The sequence below is a fragment of the Melanerpes formicivorus genome, unplaced genomic scaffold (genome assembly GCF_026170545.1).
Source record: "Melanerpes formicivorus ecotype bairdi unplaced genomic scaffold, bMelFor1.0.p_v2 SCAF_24, whole genome shotgun sequence".
Lineage (NCBI taxonomy): Eukaryota > Metazoa > Chordata > Aves > Piciformes > Picidae > Melanerpes > Melanerpes formicivorus.
Window position 1 is genome coordinate 1199529 of NW_027142376.1, and position 24580 is coordinate 1224108.

The 24580-nt window shown below is 45.2% G+C and overlaps 1 protein-coding gene across 3 annotated transcripts in view; it reads right to left on the reverse strand.

The window, feature by feature from the left end:
- Positions 1-3917: 3917 nt before the first annotated feature.
- The window catches only part of BLVRA (biliverdin reductase A), a 38354-nt gene continuing 17691 nt past the window's right edge, over positions 3918-24580 (reverse strand). For 2 of the 3 annotated variants that reach the window (XM_068152563.1, XM_068152564.1), the window contains exons 2-7: positions 18559-18685; positions 16620-16739; positions 15960-16057; positions 14500-14607; positions 13649-13820; positions 3918-6727 (exon numbers count right to left, since the gene is read on the reverse strand). In XM_068152563.1, coding sequence (XP_068008664.1) covers positions 6454-6727; positions 13649-13820; positions 14500-14607; positions 15960-16057; positions 16620-16739; positions 18559-18685 — 899 coding nt within the window. In that variant the 3' untranslated portion in view covers positions 3918-6453. Of the gene's footprint in view, positions 6728-13648; positions 13821-14499; positions 14608-15959; positions 16058-16619; positions 16740-18558; positions 18686-18817; positions 18906-24580 lie in introns of those variants that run through there. The other variant, XM_068152565.1, reaches the window with a different exon arrangement.

Sequence of the window (24580 nt, forward strand, 5' to 3'; positions counted from 1 at the left end):
CACTTTATAGATAGGGTATGGGGCTAGATGGACCTTCTCTCTGATGGAGTACTGATGTTCTCAGGCTCTTGTGATTTAATATGTCTGTCCAAGGGAAACAGGTCAGGCATTTCTAAAACTGAATGCAAGGAGAAAACCCATATCCACAGAGAGATATTGCTCAACTCAGATTTGCAAAGAGCACATCCTACTTCAGACTGAAGGCTTGATCTTTGCGCTTTGCTGGCATCAGAGATGTGAGGATTTGCCATCCTGTGGAAACTCAGCTACACTGGATGAACACAGAAGAGCTGTGAAAAACAATGCACCCCTTTGCTGTTTGCAAATTTGTTCAGGTCATCCAATTATCTCAAGACAACCCACAGCTCTCACCCTTAGCAGAAGGTGCAGGCACCCTTCCCACAGGGTGACAGAACCAATGCCTAGGATGGGACAGAACTGTGCATTCAATGCCTTCTGCTAGTGCAGGGCTGGGAAGAAACATCACTAGAGATTTCCTCAGCATGTCATGTCAGGGAAATGGAGGAAGCTGTACATGTAGTAAGGGACAAAAGTTGCCTTCCTCTCTCAGATTTCCCTTTGTAACTGATGCCACCTGTAGCCAGGTGGGGGCTTGGTCTCTTCTCCCAGGCAACCAGCACTAGAACAAAAGGACACAGTCTTAAGCTGCACCAGGGGAGGTTTAGGATGGATGTTAGGAAGAAGTTCTTTACAGAAAGGGTGATTGGCCATTGGCCTGGGCTGCCCAGGGAAGTGGTGGCGTCGCCATCACTGGAGATGTTTAGGAAGAGACTGGATGGGGTGCTTGGTGCCATGGTTTGGTTGATTAGATAGTGTTGGGTGATAGGTTGGACTTGATGATCTCCAAGTTCTCTTCCACCCTGGTTAATTCTATTCAATGATGTTCACAAACAGCTGCCTCCTTCAAAATCACCTCTGGTATGACATCCAGGAAGAGACCACAGCTCAGGCTGTGTCATCAGGTCACAACTCCAGCTCACCACATAGCAGACAGATGTCTAGTACAGAATGATCCATAGTACATCCCCTGAGTGAGCTGGTGCCCACTTCAAAGTGCAAAAAGACCTTTCCAATACCTGACAAGAACCATAAAACCAGGCATGACAGCTCCTGAGAAAAGATGAGCTACTGCTCAAGGAAAATGGGTTTGTCTGTAAGATAACTGAGAGCTCATGAGCTTTATTTCTTCTTTGTTTCCTCCTGTGTTAAAAACCCCTCTGCTACTGTCTCTCTTAGCACAAGAAAAGGTGCCTCTGTGTGCAGAGCAGCCAAATTCCAGTGGAACCTTTCACCCATAGGCACGTGAGAAATCCAGGCATCACCTATAGAAAAATGCAATTATTAGGGTTTGAGTTGTGGCTACTGATTTTAACAGAATATTGGAGCAACTCTGAGCCTTTCATATACCAACACCAGGAATAAAGGTTATCTGTGTTTTCTGAGTTATTTCCCACCAAAAAAACCCACAAAGCCAGTGCCCCTTACTATTGTTTTTCTTTATTTCTTGACATGGGAGCCCTGGTGAGGTGCTGACTGACAGCTCAGCTTCCTCCATCCCTTCTCCACACAAAAATCCACCCCTCCAGCTGCTGCCCAGATTTGGGGCAAAGGATTGCTGGTCTCTAGTCTTCCTCCCACAGCCCTCCCCAGCCCTGCAGTGGTCCCCCCATTAACCACCTCTGGGATACACCTTGAGGGACTGGAAATGAATCACAGCAACAGCAGTAGCAGCACAGAACATCTGGAGGAACCCCAGCAGCAAGGGCAGGAGGAGTAGGTGATAGAGACACCACAGTGGCACAGAGGCAGCTGGGCAGGGACAAGCCATGAGTCCTACCTGGAGAAAAGCCTGTCAAATTGCACCCTAAAGCACCACAGCTAAGCTCTGCTGAGTTTCTGAGACAGGGTTTGCAGACAACAAAATAGAGAAAGCTTTTTGCTTTACCACTTTTCCCCTTCAAAATCCATGATGTTAGAAGACATGCAAAGAGGGCTTTTCATCTGAAATGTTGGAAGAAATGTGCTGCCTGCCATGATTTTGCAAAACTGAAAGGACTGCAGAGAAACAGACTGCAGACAAGCACTTAACAGAGCTAATCATCTCAGGGCTGTTGGCAGATGTAGCCCATGAATATGCCATGCACTAGGGGAAAAGGCAAGGATATCTGCAGAGCCTCCCATCTCTCTCACCTCTAGTGATCAGACCACTGAAGCAGAATAAGAAAAAAAACCCACAAACCTAGATGCACTGCTTGAGCTACACAAACACTTATTATTTTCCAGAGCAAAACACCTTCATGCAAAACTCTTCCCTTTCCATGAATGAAATCAAGGACATTTCAAAATGATTCATGAGTGTGTAACCTGGATACAGCTGACAATAAGATGACTGTGCCTTGACGGGCTAGGATGACAGGCTGAAATATGAGCTCCTAATAAAATCAAGCTCATAAGCAAAAAAGTAGAGAAAGCTCTAAAGGCTGATAAGGTAACATAGGAAACCCAAAGATATCACAGCACAGGGGAGTGTTTTGGTGTGCAGGTTGCTGTGCAGTCGTGACCTGCATGGCCATGCAAGAGGCACCTGTAATAAAGCAGACATGAGCAACAGTCTCATGAGCAGACAGAGGTGAGGGTACAAAAGCTGGACACAGTGTCACAAGAGAAGCAAATGTTAGAACAGAGCAGGTTTGCAGCAAAGCTGGATTGCATTGTGCAGAGCAAGAAGCGTGCCCAGCGAGAGGCACGATGTACATGACAAAGTGCATAGAAAGCCACTCTGAGTACACTGCAGCTAAGTTAGTAGAAAAGTCCACGGTGTAGAGGGTAGAAACAATGACACAGATGGATTGGTTCTGGTTGGTTTTTACCATAGGGCAAAATAAGATAAAGATGGCAATAAGGCATTTGCAACTTCCCATCTTAGCAGCTTCCCACACATCTTTGCAAGTCCTCATACCAACAGGGAGTTTCTTTGCTCTTTGGAAATATTCCTCTGATCTTTGTCCCTCTGAGCAGGCCTTTGGATCAAACCACCTCTCCCAGATTTCAGACAGCATGTTGCAATTGGTGATTTTTACAAGGGCTTGTAGTAAGGATGAAGGGGAATGTATTGAAGCTTGAGGAGGAGAGATTTAGACTATTAAGAAAAAATTGACATTGAGGGTGGTGAGACACTGTAACAGGTTGCCCTGGATGGTTGTGGATGCTCCCTCCCTGGAGGTGTTCAAGACCAGGTTGGATGAGGCCTAGAGCAAGCTGCTCTAGTGGAAGGTGTCCTTGCTTACTCCAGGAGGATTGGGCTAGATGATCTTGAAGGTCCCTTCCAACCCAAACCATTCTATAAATGAATATGAATAAAGTCTGCTGCAATGGGCTTCCTACAGAACCCCACAGGAGCAGGGGGATTTTCAGCAGAAAGAGTGGAAAAGCAGCAACCTTCAAGGAACATGACATACTAACATCTTATACTCACAATTTCATAGCTCTGCACCTCTGAAACTGGCTGGGTGGCAGGCTATGCCAAATGCTAGCTGGAAAGTTCTTCTGGTAGGATTTATGCTGTGGAAAAGCAGTTTATTAAAGCCACAAGAAAAATTATTTCAATATCTGCCGTAGTCAATTCAAAAGGCTTGTGGAATGCATCAGTTGCCGAGTGGGAAAACGGAAGCGTACAGCTGAGGTTTGGACTCGCCAGCACACACATGGGATTCAAAACTTTGAAAGAGGAGAGGCAGACAGCTGAGGACTTTCGAATGGGATCACAGCCTGCAGCCACTGGCAGGATTTCACAGGGCTCAAGGAGTGGAAGTGGGGACGAGAACCAGTCGTGACAGAGCCACTTTCAGCACAAGCAATGGGAACTGCTAACAAAGAACAGGAACTACAAGGAATGATTAAGGGCTCCAGTGTTTTATTGGTGGGTTCGACACCTAGTTAAACAATACATATGTCTGAAGGTTGACACCCAGTAGCTCTGGTATACAAACCACCATGGTACTCAGGGAAAAAAATAATTAAAAGGAATAGTTATTTGTATGCTTCAGGCTCCCAGGAGCAGGGCAGACAGCAGGAGGCAAGCAGGTTAGCTAGGAGGAATGGGAGTGGGATGAAGGAGTGTGCAGCATATCCATCTCCAGGCATCTGCCTTCCCTAGCTCCAATTAAGCTGCTAATTTCCCCAGGCACTCTCTACAGAAACAAGCTTCTCCAGAGGGTGATTCACTGCAGGATGTTACACTGCTGCTCTACACAGCTCACATGAGTCTGTTCCCCATTTCTTAGAGGCAGACTGCTCACAACAGCAACCGCAGAGTGCACCTAGGGGAGATGTGGTGGGTAATTTGGATGCCTATCAATGGGGAGTGTGAATCTCCCTTCCCTTTGCCCTCCCTTCCCAGCTATCCATTGTTATCATATAAACAAGTGGTATCTATCCCATTATCACAGCTGAGGACAGGACTGTGTGCTGTCACACACAGCAGACATACAGCAGATTCTAATTTCACCCTGAACCCAGATGGACTTCCTGCATTTTGCCACCAACCCATTTTTCCCCCTCATACAATATCAGATGTGCCCAGGCAATGCTGGGAAAGTCCCTGTGAGTGCTCAGTAAGGTGCCCATTTGGGTGGAGAAGTGCATGATCTACCTGCACAAATCTGCTGCCAACCCACATGGAATTCAATCTGCTGAAGCCAATAGCAGAGTTTTCACTGAGTTTAACAGAGTAGATTTAAACAAATTTCACATGCAGAATTCATTCACATATCAAGCTCCAGTTACTCTTAACATCTGATTGATTTGGGAAAAAGAGTCTTTCCTTCCCTGTTTCCAACTAACTGAACTGTATCCAACTTCTGAATGAACACAGCTTTTTTTCCCATCCATATTGACTGGCTGTAATTACATACACATTCATAACATGTAAGCTCTCTTATTAAAGAAGTGTCCAAGTGGCAATATGGAAAAGAAATGATGGTTCTGTATTTGAAAGAACAAATGCAGAGACTGAAGTTTGCTGCTGTATTAATACAGCACCAACAGATGCTGTCATTAGAAAGCAGAAGGCAAACAGAAGAGCTGCTAATACTTCTGTGGAGTGTTTAGGTTTGTCCTAAGACTAAAATGCTTCCCCAGAGAAATAATGTTTTCAGATGTGACCCTGGGACTACTAAAATATGCTAAAGACCCATCCCCAGAGGTGTCATATGTCACAACTCCTTGGCTGAATTTGCCAAGTGCTCCATTTTCTATAGTTCCATTCTAATTTTATCACTATTTCTAAAGAATTTCACTGTTTCCAGGAGTGTATTAGTGGGTTTTTTTTTCTTAAAGGCAGGATGTATTATCCATTCACAGGCTGAATTACATACAGAACACAAATGAAAGGCAGCAATATGCTGCTTCCAGTGCAGAAAGAAGAAAAAAAAGATAAAAACATTTAGATCCAGTAGAAAGCAGGCAGGCAATGCACTAGTTTGATGTACTGTTCTAATTTCTGCTGGAAAAAGATTTCTGTGTTGGCACAGGGCACCAGAGATATTGAGTGAACTCAACATGGCATCTATCAGGAGACAAAATATTTCACTTGTTCTGGTTCAATACCGATAGATTCTATTTGATGGTAGATGAACCCACCTGGATGCATTCCTATGCAACCTGATCTAGGTGACCCTGCCTTAGCAGGTGGCTTGAACTAGATGATCCCCAAAGGTCCCTTCCAATCCCCACCATTCTGTGATTTCCAGTGTGGGAGGGAAACAAAACAACACAAACCCCAAGCCAAACCAACAACACACCCTAAAAACTGAAACAACCCCACTCCTTCAAAACAAACAAACAAGCCCACAAACCAAATCTCAAAAAAACACCCTCCAAACAAGCACAACAACTCATTAGCACAAACACACAGAACAATTCAGGGCATCTGGAGAAAAGGTCAGGACTGCGGTGGCACAAGTTCCATAGATCAAGTAGAGAGGTGGAGAAGTCACCTAGAACTTTGTCTTAGCCAATACTGCATTCTGGATGATACTACATGAATGCTACTGAGACACATCTCATTTTCAGACATATCTAAAGGGGGGGGGGGAAAAAACTCGGGAGGGAAAATTCTATCTAGTATTTGAGTCCTCCAGGATCTGCAATCTGGGACACTTCCAGCTGAATCACTGAAACGCTTGTTTTTGCCAGGTTCCTATCTGCCCAGAAGGACAGTAATGCATCTGAGCAGGGTAATGCTGCTTTGTTCTGGTGCAAACCAGAAGGCATAGGGTATAGCCCAGGCTCTCCAGCCCACTCAGAGAGCCTAGGAATCACTAGTCAAAAAGAAGGCAATGAAACAGAAATTAGCAACTGCTCGATGGCATCAGAGTGCTCTAGGCCTACAGCTTGCACGCCTGCCACGCTCCTCCTTCCCTAAGAACAGTCTCAGGAACAGATTTTCTCCGGCTGTTCACAATGCTGTTGGATCACCTCAGCGAGGTCAAGACACCGCAAAATTCGCCATTTCTCAGCAGCCAGCTCTTCCTTAGATACCTGGCCCAGCAGTTTCTTGGCAAAGAGGTTCTGATCCTGCATGAAAAGTCCCACAGCAGATCTCGGGGCTTGAGGGAAGTTCTCCAGGCAACCACTTGTGAAACAGAAGTTGATTTTCTTTTCACGTCTCATCCCTGGTCCTCTTTCTTCAATCCAAGTCAAAGGTCTAGTGTGGAGGAGCAGAGAAAAAGAAGAGTATTTATTAAGAAATAGATCCAAGAGCCATAGTTTTTGCTCTGTTTTCTCAGCATTTATAGAAAATGCCCTAACAAATGCAGTTTTAAAATCCCAGCCATTGCATATTCAGGTAACATGTTCTGACCAGCACGCCTTGCTGCTGAAGTTGAACACCAGGTTATAATCTTAACTCTGCCACTGCTTCATGCCATGACTTCCAGCACACCATCTAAGCTCTCTCCAGCTTTGTTTTCCCTCTGTACAAAGTGAGGCCAGCAGTGTCTAGCCATCTCACAGGGAAGAGGGAAGTTCAGTCAGTTTGTGGGCTTGGATGAAGAGTGCGGTTAAACACCCCATGATTTTGTGCATGACTCCATCACAAGGCACTCAGTGCCCAGTCATTCCTCCAGAAAGAATAGTTTTAGGTCACTCGGGTACGTAATGATAACCCAGGTTCTCCTGTGCAAGCTGAACATCACCCCTTAAGGATGAGCAAGTTGAGACATGCAGACACTAGCACCCCCACTCACTGAACTTCTCAAATACACTCCTTTCTCATCACTGTGAGCACTGAGTGGAGATTGCACCAGAAGATATCAACTTTGCTTGTTTCAGCTGCATAGACTCTCAGGCAGGTCTTTCTTAATCAGATCAAAGTCCTGTCTTATGCCTTCATGAAAGCCACAATCTCCAGGTCAAGCATTGGTGCTGTTGGCTACTGACTGGCATAGCACCAGGACCCTACAGCGATCCTACAGCTTTGCCAAGGGCAAATCCTGCCTGACCAACCTGGTGGCCTTCTATGAGCAGGTGACAAAATTAATAGCTGAGGGGTGAGCAACTGATGTCGTTTACCTGGACCTGAGCAAAGCCTTCGACACTGTCCCACACCACATCCTGGTGTCCAAACTGGTGACACATGGGTTTGATTGGTGGACCACTAGATGGATAAGGAACTGGCTTGATGGCCGCACCCAAAGAGTGGCTGTCAATGGCTCCATGTCCCAGTGGAGGCCAGTGACAAGTGGAGTCCCTCAGGGATCAGTCCTGGGACCTGTCTTATTCAACATCTTTGTGGGGGACATGGACAGTGGCATTGAGTGCACCCTCAGCAAGTTTGCTGATGACACCAAGCTGTGTGGTGCAGCAGACACGCTGGAGGGAAGGGAGGCCATCCAGAGGGACCTTGACAGGCTGGAGAGGTGGGCACAGGCCAACCTCATGAAGTTCAATAAGAGCAAGTGCAGGGTCCTGCATCTGGGTCGAGGCAATCCCAGGCACAAATACAGGCTAGGCAGTGACTGGCTGGAGGATAGCCCTGAGGAGAGAGACTTGGGGCTGCTGGTGGACAAAAAGCTCAACATGAGCTCTCAGTGTGCACTTGCAGCCCGCAAAGCCAATCAGATCCTGGGCTGCATCAGGAGAAGTGTGGCTAGCAGGTCGAGGGAGGTGATCCTCCCCCTCTACTCAGCCCTGGTGAGACCCCACCTGGAGTACTGTGTCCAGTTCTGGAGCCCCTATTACAAGAGGGATGTGGAGGTGCTGGAACGTGTCCAGAGAAGGGCCACGAGGATGATCAGAGGGCTGGAGCACCTCTCCTATGAGGACAGACTGAAGGAGTTGGGGCTGTTCAGTCTGCAGAAGAGAAGGCTCCGAGGAGACCTAATTGTCGCCTTCCAGTATCTGAAGGGGGCCTACAGGAAGGCTGGGGAAGGACTTCTCAGGATATCAGCTAGTGATAGGACGAGGGGGAATGGAATGAAGCTGGAGGTGGGGAGATTCAGGCTGGATGTGAGGAGGAGGTTCTTCACCATGAGAGTGGTGAAACCCTGGAATGGGTTGTCCAGGGAGGTGGTCGAGGCCCCGTCCCTGGGGGTGTTTAAGAGCAGGCTGGATGAGGCTCTGTCCAGCCTGATCTAGTGTGGGGTGTCCCTGCCCATGGCAGGGGGGTTGGAAGTAGATGATCCTTGTGGTCCCTTCCAACCCTGAATGAAACTATGAAACTATGAAACTATGAGACTTCTCACAGTTTGGCTGAGGAAAAAGGAGCCATGGGATGTGCTATATTGCTTCAGGAGCCTTAACAGACTCCCTGGCCCAACACTGCAAATGCTTGCAGATGCTTTGAGGAATGGTCCTCAACACCAGCCACAGCCATGATCCTCCCTTGCTGCTCTTTTGTCAAATGCCTGTATCATGCCATTACCTTTCTGCACCTCATTCATCAGCACTGCCTGTGTTTAGGGGATGCACATTATTTTTCATACTTGGTTATTGATGGCCCATCTATGTTCCTTTACAGCCCACTTTAGTCTGCCACTCACAAATTATGAGGGCATCAATAGCATGGAAGAATAAATTCTGTCTCCAAGTACTGCCCATTAAATCTTCAATATCATTACATGTGAAAAAGTTCTTGTCAGTCTACCCTAAACACAGCCTGCAGAGCACTCAGCTTAATGATTCTGCACCTCTCATCTTTTATGCTTTAGGAACCAGTTTCAATATTCACATCATTGTATCAATTATTCTTTGCTCATCTGTAGTACTATATACATACCCTACAATTTGAGCATGGCCAGATGAACCTGATTGAACAGAATAAAACAACTGGAGACAAAACAAAAACCAACCAACCAACAAAAAGAAAGGTCCGAAATCACAGCCTGCAAAAATGCAATGAAAAGAGTCCTCAGAGGACTGATAAATGCAAAGACACCAGGCATTTCAGGCAGTCCCAAGGCTAAATGTTGCTACAGGCTCAAAGGATGCTTGAGGGCCGTATCACTTGGTGCTTTGTGTTCTTATCCTCCTTCCCTGAGGTGCTGGCTGTGGACCTGGGTAAGAGGCAGGCTGCTGAGCAAGCTGGGTTTTGCTCTGACTCGACAGAGCTGGGTTTATGTTGCTCAGGGCACTGTTATTCAAAGCTGCTCTGTTTCAGGTAGGCAGGTAAGAAGAAACCACTGGGCAGGCATAGACACCATCTAACAGAGAGAAGCCCACAACACGCTCCAAAACAGGTCATGTCCCTACAGCGATCCAAAGCAGATGTGCACCAATGACCAGGCTCAAGTGTATGATGTCTTCTCCTCTAGCTTGGGAAAGCTACTGAACCAGAAGTACAATAATGTAGACTAGGCAGAATTTAATCAAAGTGATTAAAATGCCTGATTTAGATCAGTGAGCAGGAAAATGTTGGCTCTACTAATAGATTTATCATCTTCTGTGATTGGACTTTTTGTTATTTTCCCAAAGAGAAGTTGATTCTGTTCAACTGGCTACCAAAAAAAAATATAGAAGTTGTGTTGCCCTTTTTTTAAATTAACAACTTTTATACTAAAATTAGTCCCCTTCTTGCTATAAAGTTATGTATGCTGCAAGTACTTAAGCAACTATGTAGAGGTTTGTATTTGTCAGAAAATCACAAAGAACTGCTGGGGTTTTTAAATAGATCATTTACCCATTCTCATTAAGCATTTATACCCAAGTAGTATCTGGCTATAGATGTAGCTGGTTAATTAGAAGTGGTAGTAGTGCTACTTAGAAGCAACAAATGCAGCTGAATAAAGTCACATTAAGTGTATTGGGCAGTTAAAGAAGGAAGTTTAACCAAACACTAACAAACTACATTTACAGTTACTTTCGACAAAGCAACCACTGTCTGCAGTGAAGACTTTCTAAGGTCATTTTGTCTTTCCAAATCTGAGGCTGACACAGATCTCTCCTAGCTACATTTATTCAGAGATTGGAAGAGACTTTCTGCTTTTCCAAATCCCTGTTTTTTCAAATAATGAGTGGCCCGAGTCAGGCTGCCCTAGTTAAATAAACCCAAACTGAAGTGAACACTCTTTGTACCTGCAGAATAATTCAGCTGGTTTCATGCTGGGTCCGCTCAGCTTATTATTCTCTGCAGCAGCTTCTGCAGAAAGCATGTATTACATGAGTTTTTTAACAGATGTTCAATTTGAAGCCTTTTTTTTCCTTGGACTTTGTAAGCCCAGATCTCCATATAAACACAATTTCTAACATTTGTTGCCAGAAAATGCATTCAGAAAACTGCATTCAATTTCTTTTAAACACCTTCCTTTTCAAGCTTTGAAAATGCCAATACTTTGTATTTACCATGCAATCAAAAATGGGCTTCCTTACCACAAATGGGAATTAGACAATTAGACCCTATCCCTAGTTAACATCAGAAGAGATGCTGCCTAAATCATTATCTTTCCAGACAGCATTAAAAATTCATTTTTGACATTTACTGAATCCAAGCTCTGTAACCATGGGACAGGAAATGGCAGCCCCAAACCAGCCATGCTGTCAGTAGGGGTTTGGCTTTTCCTGGATTGCTCAATGTTTTATCACAGAGAAGCTGTCAGCTTGACTGTCTTGGAAACACAACAGAGGCAGAGGCCATCTCTCAGATAGCTGGGCATCAGGCATTAGCACACACCTCCAAAATCCGCCCAGGGAGAGATGAGTGCAGGCTGTGAGCTGAGACAGACTATAGCCTTTGCACAAATCCCACATAACAAGCAGCATACAGCTTCCTGCATTCTGCACCTGCTGTAGGTAGAAGGCAGAAAATAGGCTGAATTCACCTGATGTCTCAAGGTTAGTGTCATTGTGTCTTTCAAAAAGGGGATGGGATCACTCTCAGGAAAAGGGCAGACCTTTCCTATCCTTCAGTAAAATAAAGGCTGGGCAAATTAGAGCTGTAACATCAGCAGCATGGCTGCTGGGCCATAACTTCCTTTGGCAGAGAGTGGGCCAAATTCTCTACTGCTGTAACTCCATTGACGTCAATGGGGGAAGGTCAGCAGGAAACACGGCCCTGCCACCCAAGAGAAGACAGGAACGCTATGCAACTTTCCATTCTGCATAAATTATCCCTCAGACATAGAGCTGACTGTCCCTTGGGTCATTAACAAGCCCATGGTGACAAAAATACCTACTGACCCATATGAAAAAAACACCACAAAACCCAAACAGAAAAGCAGGTACCTGGTAATGGTATAGAGGATGAAAACCCAGCTCTGTTCCTAGCAAATACCATGCATAGCAGCTAAGAGCTACCTAGGAGACAGAACACCCAGGGAAATGTTTAAGCCACCCACTAGTTCCACCTGCTGGAATTAGTTCAAAATCTCACTCTAGATAGATCTTTACAGCCACTCATGTTACTTGCAAACTGCTAAGAAGGAAAACAGAGCTTGTTTTATACAGAGTCCTGTCCTCTGACAACTGCATTTTAAAAGGAATTGGAAATGATGTTTTATTTAAAGAGAGAGGAAGATTGCTAATCCCACAATAAACTGCAGAGGGCTTTGTAGGACTGGCTCATAAATTGCTTAACTAGACCCACAGTGAAACTAACAGTTCAAATGAGCACTGATTATTCACTCCCCAAACAGCAAGTCCTTTAGGTGGTTACTTGAACTAAATGCTACTTTTGTTGTCGGAGTTTTTCCTACTTTAAGCATTCTAGCAATGTAAGTGCAACAGAAAGAGGGTAATTTATTAAAGACAGACTGGAATCTTTTCCCACAGGGTCTTATTTTCCCCTTCTCTCCTTTAGTCTTCATCACCTTTAGTCACCATCACTGGAGGTGTTTAGGAGGAGACTTGATGGGGTGCTTGGTGCCATGGTTTAGTTGATTAGATAGTGTTGGATGATAGCTTGGAGTCAATGATCTCAAGGGTCTCTTCCATACTGCTTAATTCTATTCTATTCTATTGTCATATGCCTATGAGGGGAGTCATCTACCTCAAAGGCAGAGCATGCTGTATGGAAAACCAAGAAGACAGGAGGGAAGAGAATGGAACAAATTGTCCCATCACCTCCTAGGAAACACATAGAACTTGAGTAATGCCTATGTACCTTTTCACATCAGGTGATTCTTAAGATGCATCCCTAGCATGCAGTAAACTGTCATCATAATTAACTTCAAACTATCTGAAAGGACATGATCTGCTTGCAAATGGCACAGAATGACCAAACTACAAAGTTCCCAGCAAAATACACCACCAGACTTTGAATCAGTTTGAGTACTCAATCTCACCAGTATGAAACACTGGTGACTTTCTTTACGGTCATTTAAAAAAGTATACTATTTTATAGTAAGGCCATAAGACCCCCAAACTATTTGACAAGCAGCCTATAGCTATCATACAATAAGAGACATCAAACTCTTTATAAAATGCATTATCAAAAGAGTTTTCTGCAAGGAAGTCATAATGCAACAGCTAGGAAAAATGACAAGTAGTCCTGGCTGCTGGATTCTCACTCGTTCTGACACAAACACACAATACAAGCAAAAAACATAAGAAATGGGAAACAGACTGCTGTCCTGCTCAGGAAAACTCAAGGGAACTTCAAGATTGCAGATTAGGCATCAGACAAGAACCAACTTTGCATCTTGGCCTCTTGGTAGTTTGTGATGCTTCTGCTCAAAATGTGTCATTTTCTCTGAGCCTCCAGTGACTACTACAGGCAATCAGAGGCATTATATTGCTGTAAGTTAAGTATCACACCTTTTCAAACAGTCAGATATTTTCAGCCTTTAAATAAAGGTTAGCTATCAATGTACAGTTAGAATTTCTGATGCTAAACAAAAAAATAGTCTGCTTCTGAACAATTTTTCAGAGTGCATGAGAAGGGCATTTCATTCTTGGGCATGATAAAAGGTGTTACGGGCCCATTCCTACACTCAGGCATCAGTAAAGAGCTCTGAAACCTTCTTGTGCTCTTTTTACCACAATAGTTAAAGGAAGGACTTTCAGGTCTGTTTCTCTTGCATACTTTCATGCCAGCATCCATCCATTCTATTTCCCAAGAGGAAGGGAGGATGTAGAGCTCCTGCAGATGATACCTGAGGAGCCTGGCTCTCCTGCTGCCATGGCTATTACTCACTTCTTGTTTGCTGTCTGAAAATGAACAGTCATTCTGGAATAATTCTTATCCTTCTGCTTTTCTCTGGTGGCAGAGGTAACAGTGAGGTCTCCAAAGAGGTCAATCAGCCAGGTCAGTCGAGCTATTCCACTGAAAGCTGGGAATCCTGCTTTGTTTTCATCAAGGACGCTACCTGGTGCAACAGCAACAGAAAGTTGTGAGAAAGGGGAAAGGGCATAATGCCCTCTGCATAGGAAAGACTGAAGAAACCACAGGGCTGCAGGCCTAGAGAGCAGAGAGGCCTTGAGTAGATGGAATGAGCAGGAAAGTCAATATGGTCAACTTTAAAATGGATCTGTTGGTGAGCTCTACAAATCACATCAGGACATGCTGAAGACAGGAGGATGTATGTGGATTCAAAAAGAGAATAAAGCAGGGAGAAAACATCTCAAAAACCTGATGCAGCTCTTATTGGGGTCAAACACCAATACACAAGATTAAAGATGCCCACTAGAAACTGGGACACTTCCTCAGAGCTCATCCTCTCTGAGACCAATATGAATAAGATAGCGGTCACTATCACCCAAGTACAGAGGGGATGAATACCAAATACCAAGACACAGTCTTGAGCTCTTCACCAGATGGCAGAAAGAGATTAGCAAAGCACTAGCTGTAGAAGACAACTGTTAAGGCAAAGGTGCTCTCCAGACACTTCTGTAGCTTCATGGAAATACCCAGAACTGATACCTGTCTCTGCAGTCAGTTTACATACAGACTGTCCGCAAGGACTAAGCGAAGCCTGGAAGGACTCGTGTCCCTGTGGAGCAGGCAGACAAAGCCAGATGGACTTCAATTTCTTCATAGCTACTAACCTGTGAAATGCAATGTTCCCTTCACCAGGTCTTTCCCAGCAACTTCTTTTTTCAGCTGCTTGTACTCCTCAGTCAGAAGCTCAATGTGCTCCACATGGAGTACTTTATCTGACATTAAAAACAAACACAAACAACAATCAAACAAAAAAAGCCCTCAAGCCAATTATGTGGACAGATTAAGCAAGGGCTTTTTGTATGAATCAAAGACACATCTAAGTAGCAAAGGCTTCACCAGCTATCTCTCACAGGCTGGCAAAATGATGTCAGGAAGAAAAACAAACATAGGCCCTGTGCTGAGGCATTAATGTGGGTTAAGGATGTTCAGGAGACAACAAATATAGAGACCAGAGGAACAGTAGCTACTATGTTTAATAGAAATTCTGTCATGAAACCCAATACCCAGCCAAGGCTGGAACATGAATCTTCAAAGCAAAAGATGGATTAACTCTTGGCCTCTTTCCCCTCACATTTCCCTGTTCTGCATTTTTCCTCCCAAGGCAGTAGGAAAGAAATACGAAAGGGAAACAAAAAATGGCATAATGCTCAGACCCAGATTGCAGCAATATGTTAAAGAATAGCTCCCTCCACTGCAATTAATTGGGCTCTGTTGGTATAGAGGCTATCCAATACACACTGAATGTTGCTCTCAAATCAATATGTGTTTTTCTGGAGGGTTTCCAAGAGAGTCAGTGTAGACTGCTGACAGTAACTGCTGCTGCTTCAAGGAAAGAGTCATAAACTCTCTTCAACAGGAAGCCGTTTGGCCAGCAACAAGGCAGTAACTGGTGCTGGTACAGGGAAGCAGAAAAGCAGAAATCCCACATCTCTGGTGTTTTAGGACAAGAGTGACAAAGTATATTTTGAAGAAGCAGTGGTACAAATAGTGCAGCTTGCCCAAATGGTTCCTACTCTGCTCCTGCCCAGCACTGTTCTTTTCCTTGCAGCCCCACACATCCCTATGGACCTCAGCTGCAGAGTTGGGACCACAGGCGTCCCTGAAATAGAGAGATATTGCTTAGAGTCAGGCTGTCTTTCAGGTAGGGATGCTTTGCTGGCCTGCAATAGCATGAGCAGCTGTGTGTGACCAGTGCTTCACAAACACCAAGAGACAGGAGAGCTGTTTCCAATTCTGTTTTCAGAGAGAGGAAGGCCAGGGAAGTGCAATGGCTACACTCATTAAGTACTTTACTATCACTGCAGCAGAAGTTTTCTTCTCTAACTGCATTCTCATATTGTAAGCAAAGACCAATGCTATGTATCTCATTCTTAGCATTGACATTTGTGTCAGTTTATTCCCCCATTGCTACATATACAAATCCTAGACTAGCACATCTCTGAGACAAGCCAGCTGTCTTGTATGCCATGATTAATAGTAGTCTGGAGCCCTGCCTTTGAGTTTCTTGCCTTGGTTAGTACCCAACAGGTCATACTGTTTGCACCCTCAAGAACCAAAGTGTTACCTTTCTGCTCTGCCATCTCCCAGAGCTCATGGGCCGCCTTAGCTGACAAAGCCATGGGGTACTCAACCAGGACATGTTTCCCAGCTTCTAAAAACATTCTGAAAGGGATACAAGATTATAATAATCATCTCTCTCTTCTGTGCAAGCTGCTTCTTATTCCCATAGTCAGCCCCACATAGAGAAATGCACAATGTGGAGTAACAGAAATAAATGGCCAGTTTCCTAGCAAGGATAGTGTGGTGGCTACATGACAACATTTAAATACTAGCAGAGATGGGCTTTAATTCTCAATTTTCCACCAAATTCCCCCACTCACCAGCAAGTCACTGAAATGGCACATGACTGAGCACTGCAATTTCTAAGCTCCAGACACTTGGGTGGCTGAAGTGTGGCACCAGGGTGCCCTTCCTCTATACAATCAGTGAGGACAGGCTTTGAATCCTGTTTTAAGTTTCTTGTCCATCAAGCATAGGCCTAGGGATATTTGATTGGAATTACATGCATCTTAAATCCTGCTCTCTTCTAGGTTTATCTGGTGCCCTAGGGAGCTCACTATCATTCACTTCAGGATTCTGGTCTGCCAGCTTCTCCTGCAACAGCTACATTGCAGTACAAAGGGTGAGAAAAGGGAAGAAAAAATAACAAACCACCTCAAAATACCTGATGGTTTCTTCATGGCTTCTGTTCTCTGTGCTGATGAACGCTGCATGGATCTCTTTGCTTCTTAAGGCATCTTCCAGGCTAATCTGCTTGGCCTCATTGATATTCCCAAAACTTCTCCTGCACATTTAACATAAATACAACCAGAGCATAACTGTCACAGTCCATTCTCACCAACTGCATGTTGTGCGGCAGCACTTAAGGGTCTCTTTTTCCCATGGACCACTGTCTCACTGAGCTCAACTAGGGCAGAATAAGGGCAGTTTGTTATCCAGGATGGGCATGAACACTCACAGAGAAGAGCCAACCACATGGGCTAGTGTGTAGGTGGTGGTACTGGCACACTTTCTTGCTGTTGAAGTGTAAAGTGCTCTTTGATTTTGTCTTTGTTTTTTTGTTTGTTTTGGTTTTTAATAAGCATCATTAGGAAAGTGTCATTTAGAAAGAATGACTTGAAGAAGGGTGCTCCTGTGGGAGGACTTCTCCCCACCATGCTGTACACAAAAACACTAGAGTTGGCAGGACCACATGCAATTACAAGTACAGCAAGCAGGAGAGGGACAAAGCAGATGCTTGGCTATGATGGCTCACATCTTGCAACACACACCCCATACTATGTCAGTGCTGAGAGGAAGGCTTTCTTGGCCACCACCCTGAGCACATCTCCACCTGAAACACAGACACACTCATTTCCCCAACACTAGATACTCTCAAGATTCTGGCATGCTGGGCTATCTTGCCTAGGTTGTGCTTTTGACAAGAAAGTTTGGACCAGATGATCCTTGAGGTCCCTTCCAACCTGGTGTTCTAGGATTCTCTGATTTGGTCCCTGCAAAAGCCCTTTGCATTAGTAAAGACTGGAGCTGACACCTTGACAGCGTTAGGATAGGTGGCAGTGGGCACAAAGTTAGGCCACAAGGGGACTTGAAAGCAACAATCATGTTTGCATCATGATCATAATGCAAAAAGCAAGCCAAGACATCCCAGCAAGATGTCTCCAAATGCTGCATCTTGATGGCACTGTTTCTCCACAGAAGTAGCGGAAATCCTATCTTCAGTGTGGTTCAAGGTAAGTTCTAGCATTAGCAAAGGCATCAGAGAACCAAGAGTTTATTTGGCAAGGAGATAAACTGGATGACCTAATGGATCCTTACAGTCTCAAATGACCCTGACTGCATGATTTAAATATAGCTGGAAAAATACATTCACAGCCTGAGATTCACACAGGTACTGCCTAACTATTCAAAACTTCCGTGCTCTACCGTTATAGGGCCAATGGTCTAGCAGGAATGCTCAGAGGGAGGCAATACACTAATTTTCCACAGCTCCAAGCTGGTGAGAAAACCTAATTGCTCTCCAGGAAGCATCCTTATTGTATGTTCTCAATTATGGAACCTGACACCTACAGATGCAGTATCTGGTTTCAAAAAGACAGTTAGGATTTGATGACAAAGTTGCAGCATGAGCAGCTTTACATTTGTTTGTGTAAAACAAACAAAACACTCCAGCCCCCAACTTTTAAAAAATTACCTAAAATGTCTGTTTTTAAAACAAACATCATCCAGAAATTAGTTTATTAGTGTAATCATTCCCTGTATTGTCCTAACCCTACAAGAAATTCCAGTCAGACAGAATTGCACACATTCTTCTGTGAGAATGTCTCTCAGCTCCTTTCAGTCATTTCTGCAAGGTACCTCACCTATTTGTTGCCTCTTGCAAAGCTTTTTGTGCTCATTTTCTAGATGCCACTCAGAATGACAGGCATATTTGCATAAACTTCCCCTTTTCTGACAGCCTTAATTATAAGAGAAATACAAACCGTGGGATATTCATCCCCTGCCCCCCTCAAATAATAGTCCTCCACATGGCAAGGCACGTGCAAGGGAAGAAAGAAACATTTCCACATACATACTAAACATGCCAAGATGAAATTTCTGACCTGGATACAAATCCAAAGAGTTTCAGGTGCTCAGAAGGGCTGGAAGGCATTGGATTCATCAAGTCTCGGATTCGCGCTAAGCCGGCAATTCCAACTCCAACCACCACTGTCCCAAACATTTTGTTACCTGACCAAAAGAAGAAAAAAAACCAACAATAATTTTTGTTTTTTTGGTTTTTTTTTAAGCAGGGAGAAGAGCAGCTGGGAGGAGAAGTGGGAGGGTGGATTACTCTTAAACTCTGCTTTCATACAGCCAAACCTTATTCAAGCAGCTATCAAGAGATGTGATGCTATCAACTATCCAGCTCACTTGCATCCCACTGAAATGTGGTCAAGCAGCTCAGCCCATCACACAACTGGCTTTGAGAGTCATATTTAGCAGCTATTATATCACAGCTGTGCCATAAAGTTCTTCCTTTCCATGAATAGAAGGCAGACTTCAAAAGTGAGACATCCTGCTATTTATGTCATTGCTTCCATGTTGGAAAGGAGCCAAAAGGTTCTGGAAACCCAGCAGAGCTTTATATAAACCCTGCTGACTTCCTGAGCATCTGCAGCACTGCCTGCCCTGTGCTGCCACAGGGGCATTCATGGCAGTGGAGCTGGAATGCCTCAGGGCAGGAAGCAAAGAGCATCTTTTCTTCACCCCATATAACTACTGGCACGTTCTGCAATGTCAAGATAGAACCATTTGGTAATTTGGTCAAGATGTTTGCAGGACATTTTTGTGCACAAAGATAGCTCTCTCGCCTCTTTAATGACACTCAGGCATGTCCTCAAGATCTGCATCTCCCCAAAGCACATTCCTGCCATAATTGTATCATACAGACATGCAGCCAGGTACTGGTCCCACTGGCCAGGCTCTGGGCCACTGGTAATAAATTCTTCTACTGAATTTATGATTTGCCATTGATTTGTGGAAGCACTGGGCAGCTGGCATAACCCTGAGGGCCACCAACACTTTTTGTAGTATTTTAAGGTTTACGGGGGAAAATGGCCTAAAACCAAGCCACGTCAGCCCTTCTGCAGTTTTGTTCCTTCCATCCTACGACAGCACCCCTTCAAACTCTGTTTCTTCTGTTTCAATGTTCTCCTTCCTGCCTGTGCTGATGCCCTCACCCGAGTGAACCCTTTTGATCGCTTCCACTAACTAGCTGCAGCCCTGCAAATCCTTCTGAGGCTTACATGGATAAAGGGACAATCCCAATTCCTTCACTCCTCCTTCTGCCTCTCTCGCCTGAGTGGATCACACTGCAGCAGCACAGGCAGCGCTAGAGCCCTGGAGGTCATCTAATCCAAATCCCACTCAGTCACACCAGGGCCACACTGAGTTGCTGATTAACAGCTGCCTAAACATGAGCCAGCAGTGTGCCCAGGGGGCCAAGAAGGCAAATGGCATCCTGGCCTGTATCAAGAACAGTGTGGCCAGCAGGAGCAGGGAAGTCATTGTGCCCCTGTACTCTGCATTGGTTAGGCCACAGCTTGAGTCCTGGGTCCAGTTCTAGGCCCCTCAGTTTAAGAAGGACATCGAGACACTTGAACGTGTCCAGAGAAGGGCAACAAGGCTGGGGAGCACAAGCCCTATGAGGAGAGGCTGGGAATGTTTAGCCTGGAAAAGAGAAGGCTCAGGGGTGACCTCATTGCTCTCTACAACTACCTGAAAGGGGTTGGTCTCTTCTCTCAGGCAACCAGCACCAGAACAAGGGGACACAGTCTCAAGTTGCACCAGGGGAAGTTTAGGCTGGAGGTGAGGAGAAAGTTCTTCACAGAGAGAGTCATTCGTCATTGGAATGTGCTGCCCAGGGAGGTGGTGGAGTCATCATCCCTGGAGGTGCTCAAGAGGGGATTGGACATGGCACTTGGTACCATGGTCTAGTCATGAGGTCTGTGGTGACAGGTTGGACTCAATGCTCTTTGAGGTCTCTTCCAACCTTAGTGATACTGGGAGTTATGACTGTCCCCATGGATGGGAATCCAACAATCTGCCAGGGTCCCTACTGCAGTGCTTGACCACACAGCAAGAACATCTTAGCTTCCTGCATTGCCTTTTGCCATTTCACTGCACATCTCCCAAAAGAGTGTGGCTCCAGCCCTATACATCCTCCCATCAGAAAGCTTTAGGCAGCAATAATAACTCCCTTCACCCTTTTCTGGAGGCTGGACAAATGCAGTTCCTCAAGTCTCACCTCCTTCATCATCTTCTCCAGTGCCAGGATCATTGGTGGCTCTCCACCAGACTCACCCTTGTACTTGTTTCTTGTACCAGGGTACACAAGACTGGACACAGCAGATGCTGTCTGCTGTCCTGTTGGCTAAACTCTTGCTGAAGTACTCCAGGAGATATTTGGCTTTCTCTGCCAGAAGACCTTGCTGTGGCCTGAGGTTCAACTTGTTCACTTGCATCTGCAGGCACCTTCTGACCTTCTAGACAGGCAGTTCCCAGTCTATCCTGGTGCACAGGATTATTCTACCCTGGATAAGGGACTCTACACTTGCCTTTGCTGAACTTCATGATGTGCCTGTCTGCCATTTCTCCAGCCTGCCCAGGTCTCCCTGGTGCACTGACCACTCCCCACAGTTAGGTTACATCTATAGATTTGCCAAAGCTTGACTCCATTCTGCTGGTTAATAAGGACATTTAACAGCACTGAGGATGAGCACAACACTTGCCATTTTCTCAAGTACCAAGAACCTCCCCTGACTGCTACTGGCTTTGCAGTGAAGTCAGCACTTCTGGATGTACCTTGTCTGGTGCCAGGGGCTGCCATACATCCAATGAGCTCAATAACTGTATCATAGAATCATAGAATTGTTTTGGTTGGAAAAGACCTCTAAGATCCTTGAGCTCAACCACTGACCTAACACCACCATGGCCACTGTCTTCCTCTGCTGTGAGTACTGCTACATTCCCATAGACTGTCAGCAGACTTCCAAACCTGGGAGGTCTGCGGACAGACCTTACTAGTGAAAGCCACAGTAACAAAAGACATCAAGTTCCTTTTCACTCCCTCCACCCTGGCTCCACTGAGCACCAGGCTCATATTTTCTCTGCCTTCTTTTTGTTACTACTGTACCAAATAAACCCTTCCCATAGCTAATTTCAGCTCCAGCTGAGCTTTACCTTTCCAAGCACTGCTCCTGCCACCTCAGTCACTGTCTCTATGTCTCTCCTGCACAGTCCCTCCCAGCTTGTGCACTCCCTTTTTGTTGTTTCAGCACAGTCAGAAGGTCCCTGTCCATCCATACTGGCTTTCTGCCACGCTTGGCTCTGCTTGCAGCACACTGGAGCAGGGCATCTGTGCTCTGCGAGGTCGCTCCTGTAAGACCAACCTCAGCCCTTCTGCCTCCACAGGGCAGAGATGTCTCTCTTAGGACCTTGCCAAGCAGAGCTATCAAAAAGCAAAACAAACCTGCTCTTCTGAAGTGTAGGGATCTACTACTTGAAAATTTAGACTCAGAGCCAGGTCAGCAGAGGTTTAGAAGCAGTCCAGCTGAAGAGCAGCTGATCAGGGGCTTACTTGAAGTTGAGAAATTTTCAAGGTTACAGGAGTGCTAAGCTGTTAATATTTGCCTACTGCTTTGAGCAGGACTGGAGTGGGCGTCACGCAAGAGACAAATTCCCCTGAACCTCCTACACTCATCTTGTTTCCAAGAACTGCCTTTTTCCAGCCCCCGTGGTGAGCTGCTGACCTCTGCTTCAACAAAGCAAGAAGTTGGGGGAGCCAATAACCCTCTTCCACTGCTAGGAACAAAGACCATCTCACAGCAGATGTGCAGGTTGCTGAACATTACTGACCTCCCCAAAAGTCACATTTAAGAGAGGCAAGATGATTTCAAGCAAAGAACAAAAATTGGTACTATGTGACACGTTCCTATAGCAACCAGCCACAGGGTCCAGGTCAGGGGTTTGCAGGCTAATACAGTATTCACATGGAAAGAGACAGCTACTAAGTGTGAATCACAGAACCTCTGCTTACTATGGAGCTAGAGAAAAATCACTCTGTCTGCAACCCTGCTGCTGCTTTTTATTACCCTTATTTTGCTCACACAACAAATTCTGGAGCTGCTCAGGGAAAAAAGGAAACTAAATGTTTTTTTGGGGTGAGCTGTGATGAACCAAGAGCAGAAGGAAGAATGCTCATCTGACAGTCCAGATGAATATATGGAAATGTACTCATTTCAAACTTTTACATCAGTAAAGTACCCTCCCTTCTAACAAGGAATAGGATGAGAGGAAATGGCCTCAATCTGCTCTAGGGGAGGTTTAGGTTGGGTATCATAGTATCAACAAGGTTGGAAGAGACCTCAAAGAGCATCGAGTCCAACCTGTCACCACAGACTTCATGACTAGACCTTGGCTCCAAGTGCCACATCCAATCCCAATTAGAAGAAACTTCTTCACAGATAGGGTTCTCAAAGACTGGAACAAGCAGCCTAGGGAGGTGGTTGAACCCCTGTCCCTGGACTTGTTTCAAAGAGGCAGAGATATGCTGCTGAGGGACATAGTTTAGCACCAGACTTGACAGAGGCAGATAATGGTTGGACTCAATGGTCTTAAAGGTCTCTTTCAGCTGAAACAATTCTGTTTCTACAATTCTAAACCCAGTGCAGAGGCAAAACAAAAGGCAGAAGATAAGAATTATCTCTTCAAGAGAACTTTTCATAGCATATAAAGACATGGCAGATAGAGAGACTCCCTTCTGTCATGATAGAGGGAATTTCAGTAAGCCTTGTGCCTTCTCCCAGCAGTCTTCAAAGTCTCATGCCCACTGGTATGAAGGAGTGACTCACATCAGAAGACAAAGTACATTGCAATTAATGTCACCTGCAGTAGCATAATACTGATGTGAGAAGCTCTCCTGAAGCACTGGTCTTAAGTGTGCTACTTTAGGTGACTGTCATTTAACTGCCACACTTACCTTAAGAATAGTATAGAACTTGCAGTGAGTACTTCATCTGAAAAGAAGTGCTGCTGAGGTGGGGTCACTTCTGCATACTCAACACTTGAACCATTTATTTCCCACAGTAAATTTTCAGCACTTTTCACTCTCCCGAGCACCCCCTTCTATACCTTACTTACATTAAATCTGTAACTCTACCAAACCTGAGTGCTGACACCTTGTCATTTCCTTCCTGCTGCTTAAAAATACACATTACAATCCTCACTGGCCTGGCAGCCACCTCCCACTACTCAGAAGACTAAAGGGGAACTCATGGACAGATGCCAGCAGCTGGAGAGACTGGGATTCAGGGGCAGCTACTGTGCAAACTGAGTGTCTGAGCCTGGCTGCTGGAGGCACTCACACTGTACGTATGACAACACACATCTGTTCTCACTAGCAGACCTTCATCCTGCTCAGCCAGAGGAGCTCGGGGAGGCTGATAGCGCTGGCTGTGTTTCTATGAGAGCTCTGTCCATGACTGGTGTGGATCACCACACAGTAGCTCCATGGAGAAGGACCTGGGAGTTCTGGTGGACAGCAAGTTATCCATGGGACAGCAAGGTGCCCTGAAATGAAAGCTGCAGAATCCTACCCCCTTTTTTAGGGGAACAGTGGACAGACAGCAGTAGTCACTGTAAAATCAACAAGCTGAAAATCTGAGGCTTCTTCCAGCCCTACATCTCTGCAACTATCAAAAAAAGTTATAGTGAGGTACAGGTCAGTCTCTTCTCCTAAGAAACTAGTGATGAAAGAAAAATGGCCTCAATTTGCAACAGCGGAGGTTTATATTGGGTATTAGAAAAAAACTATTTACTAGGAGAGTGGTCAGGTGTTGGAACAGGCTGCTCAGAGAGGTGGTGGAGACACTATCCCTGGAGATGTTCAAGAAACATGTTGACAGGGCACTTTGGGACATGGTTTAGTGGGCATGGTGGTGTTGGGTTGATGGCTGACCTTGATGATATTATAAGTCTTTTCCAACCTTAATGTTTCTATGATCTCTTATTTCAAATACTCAGATATCTGGCAGACGCTGTACTTGGGGTGTGGGTACATGCCACAGCTTGTGCCACCACATC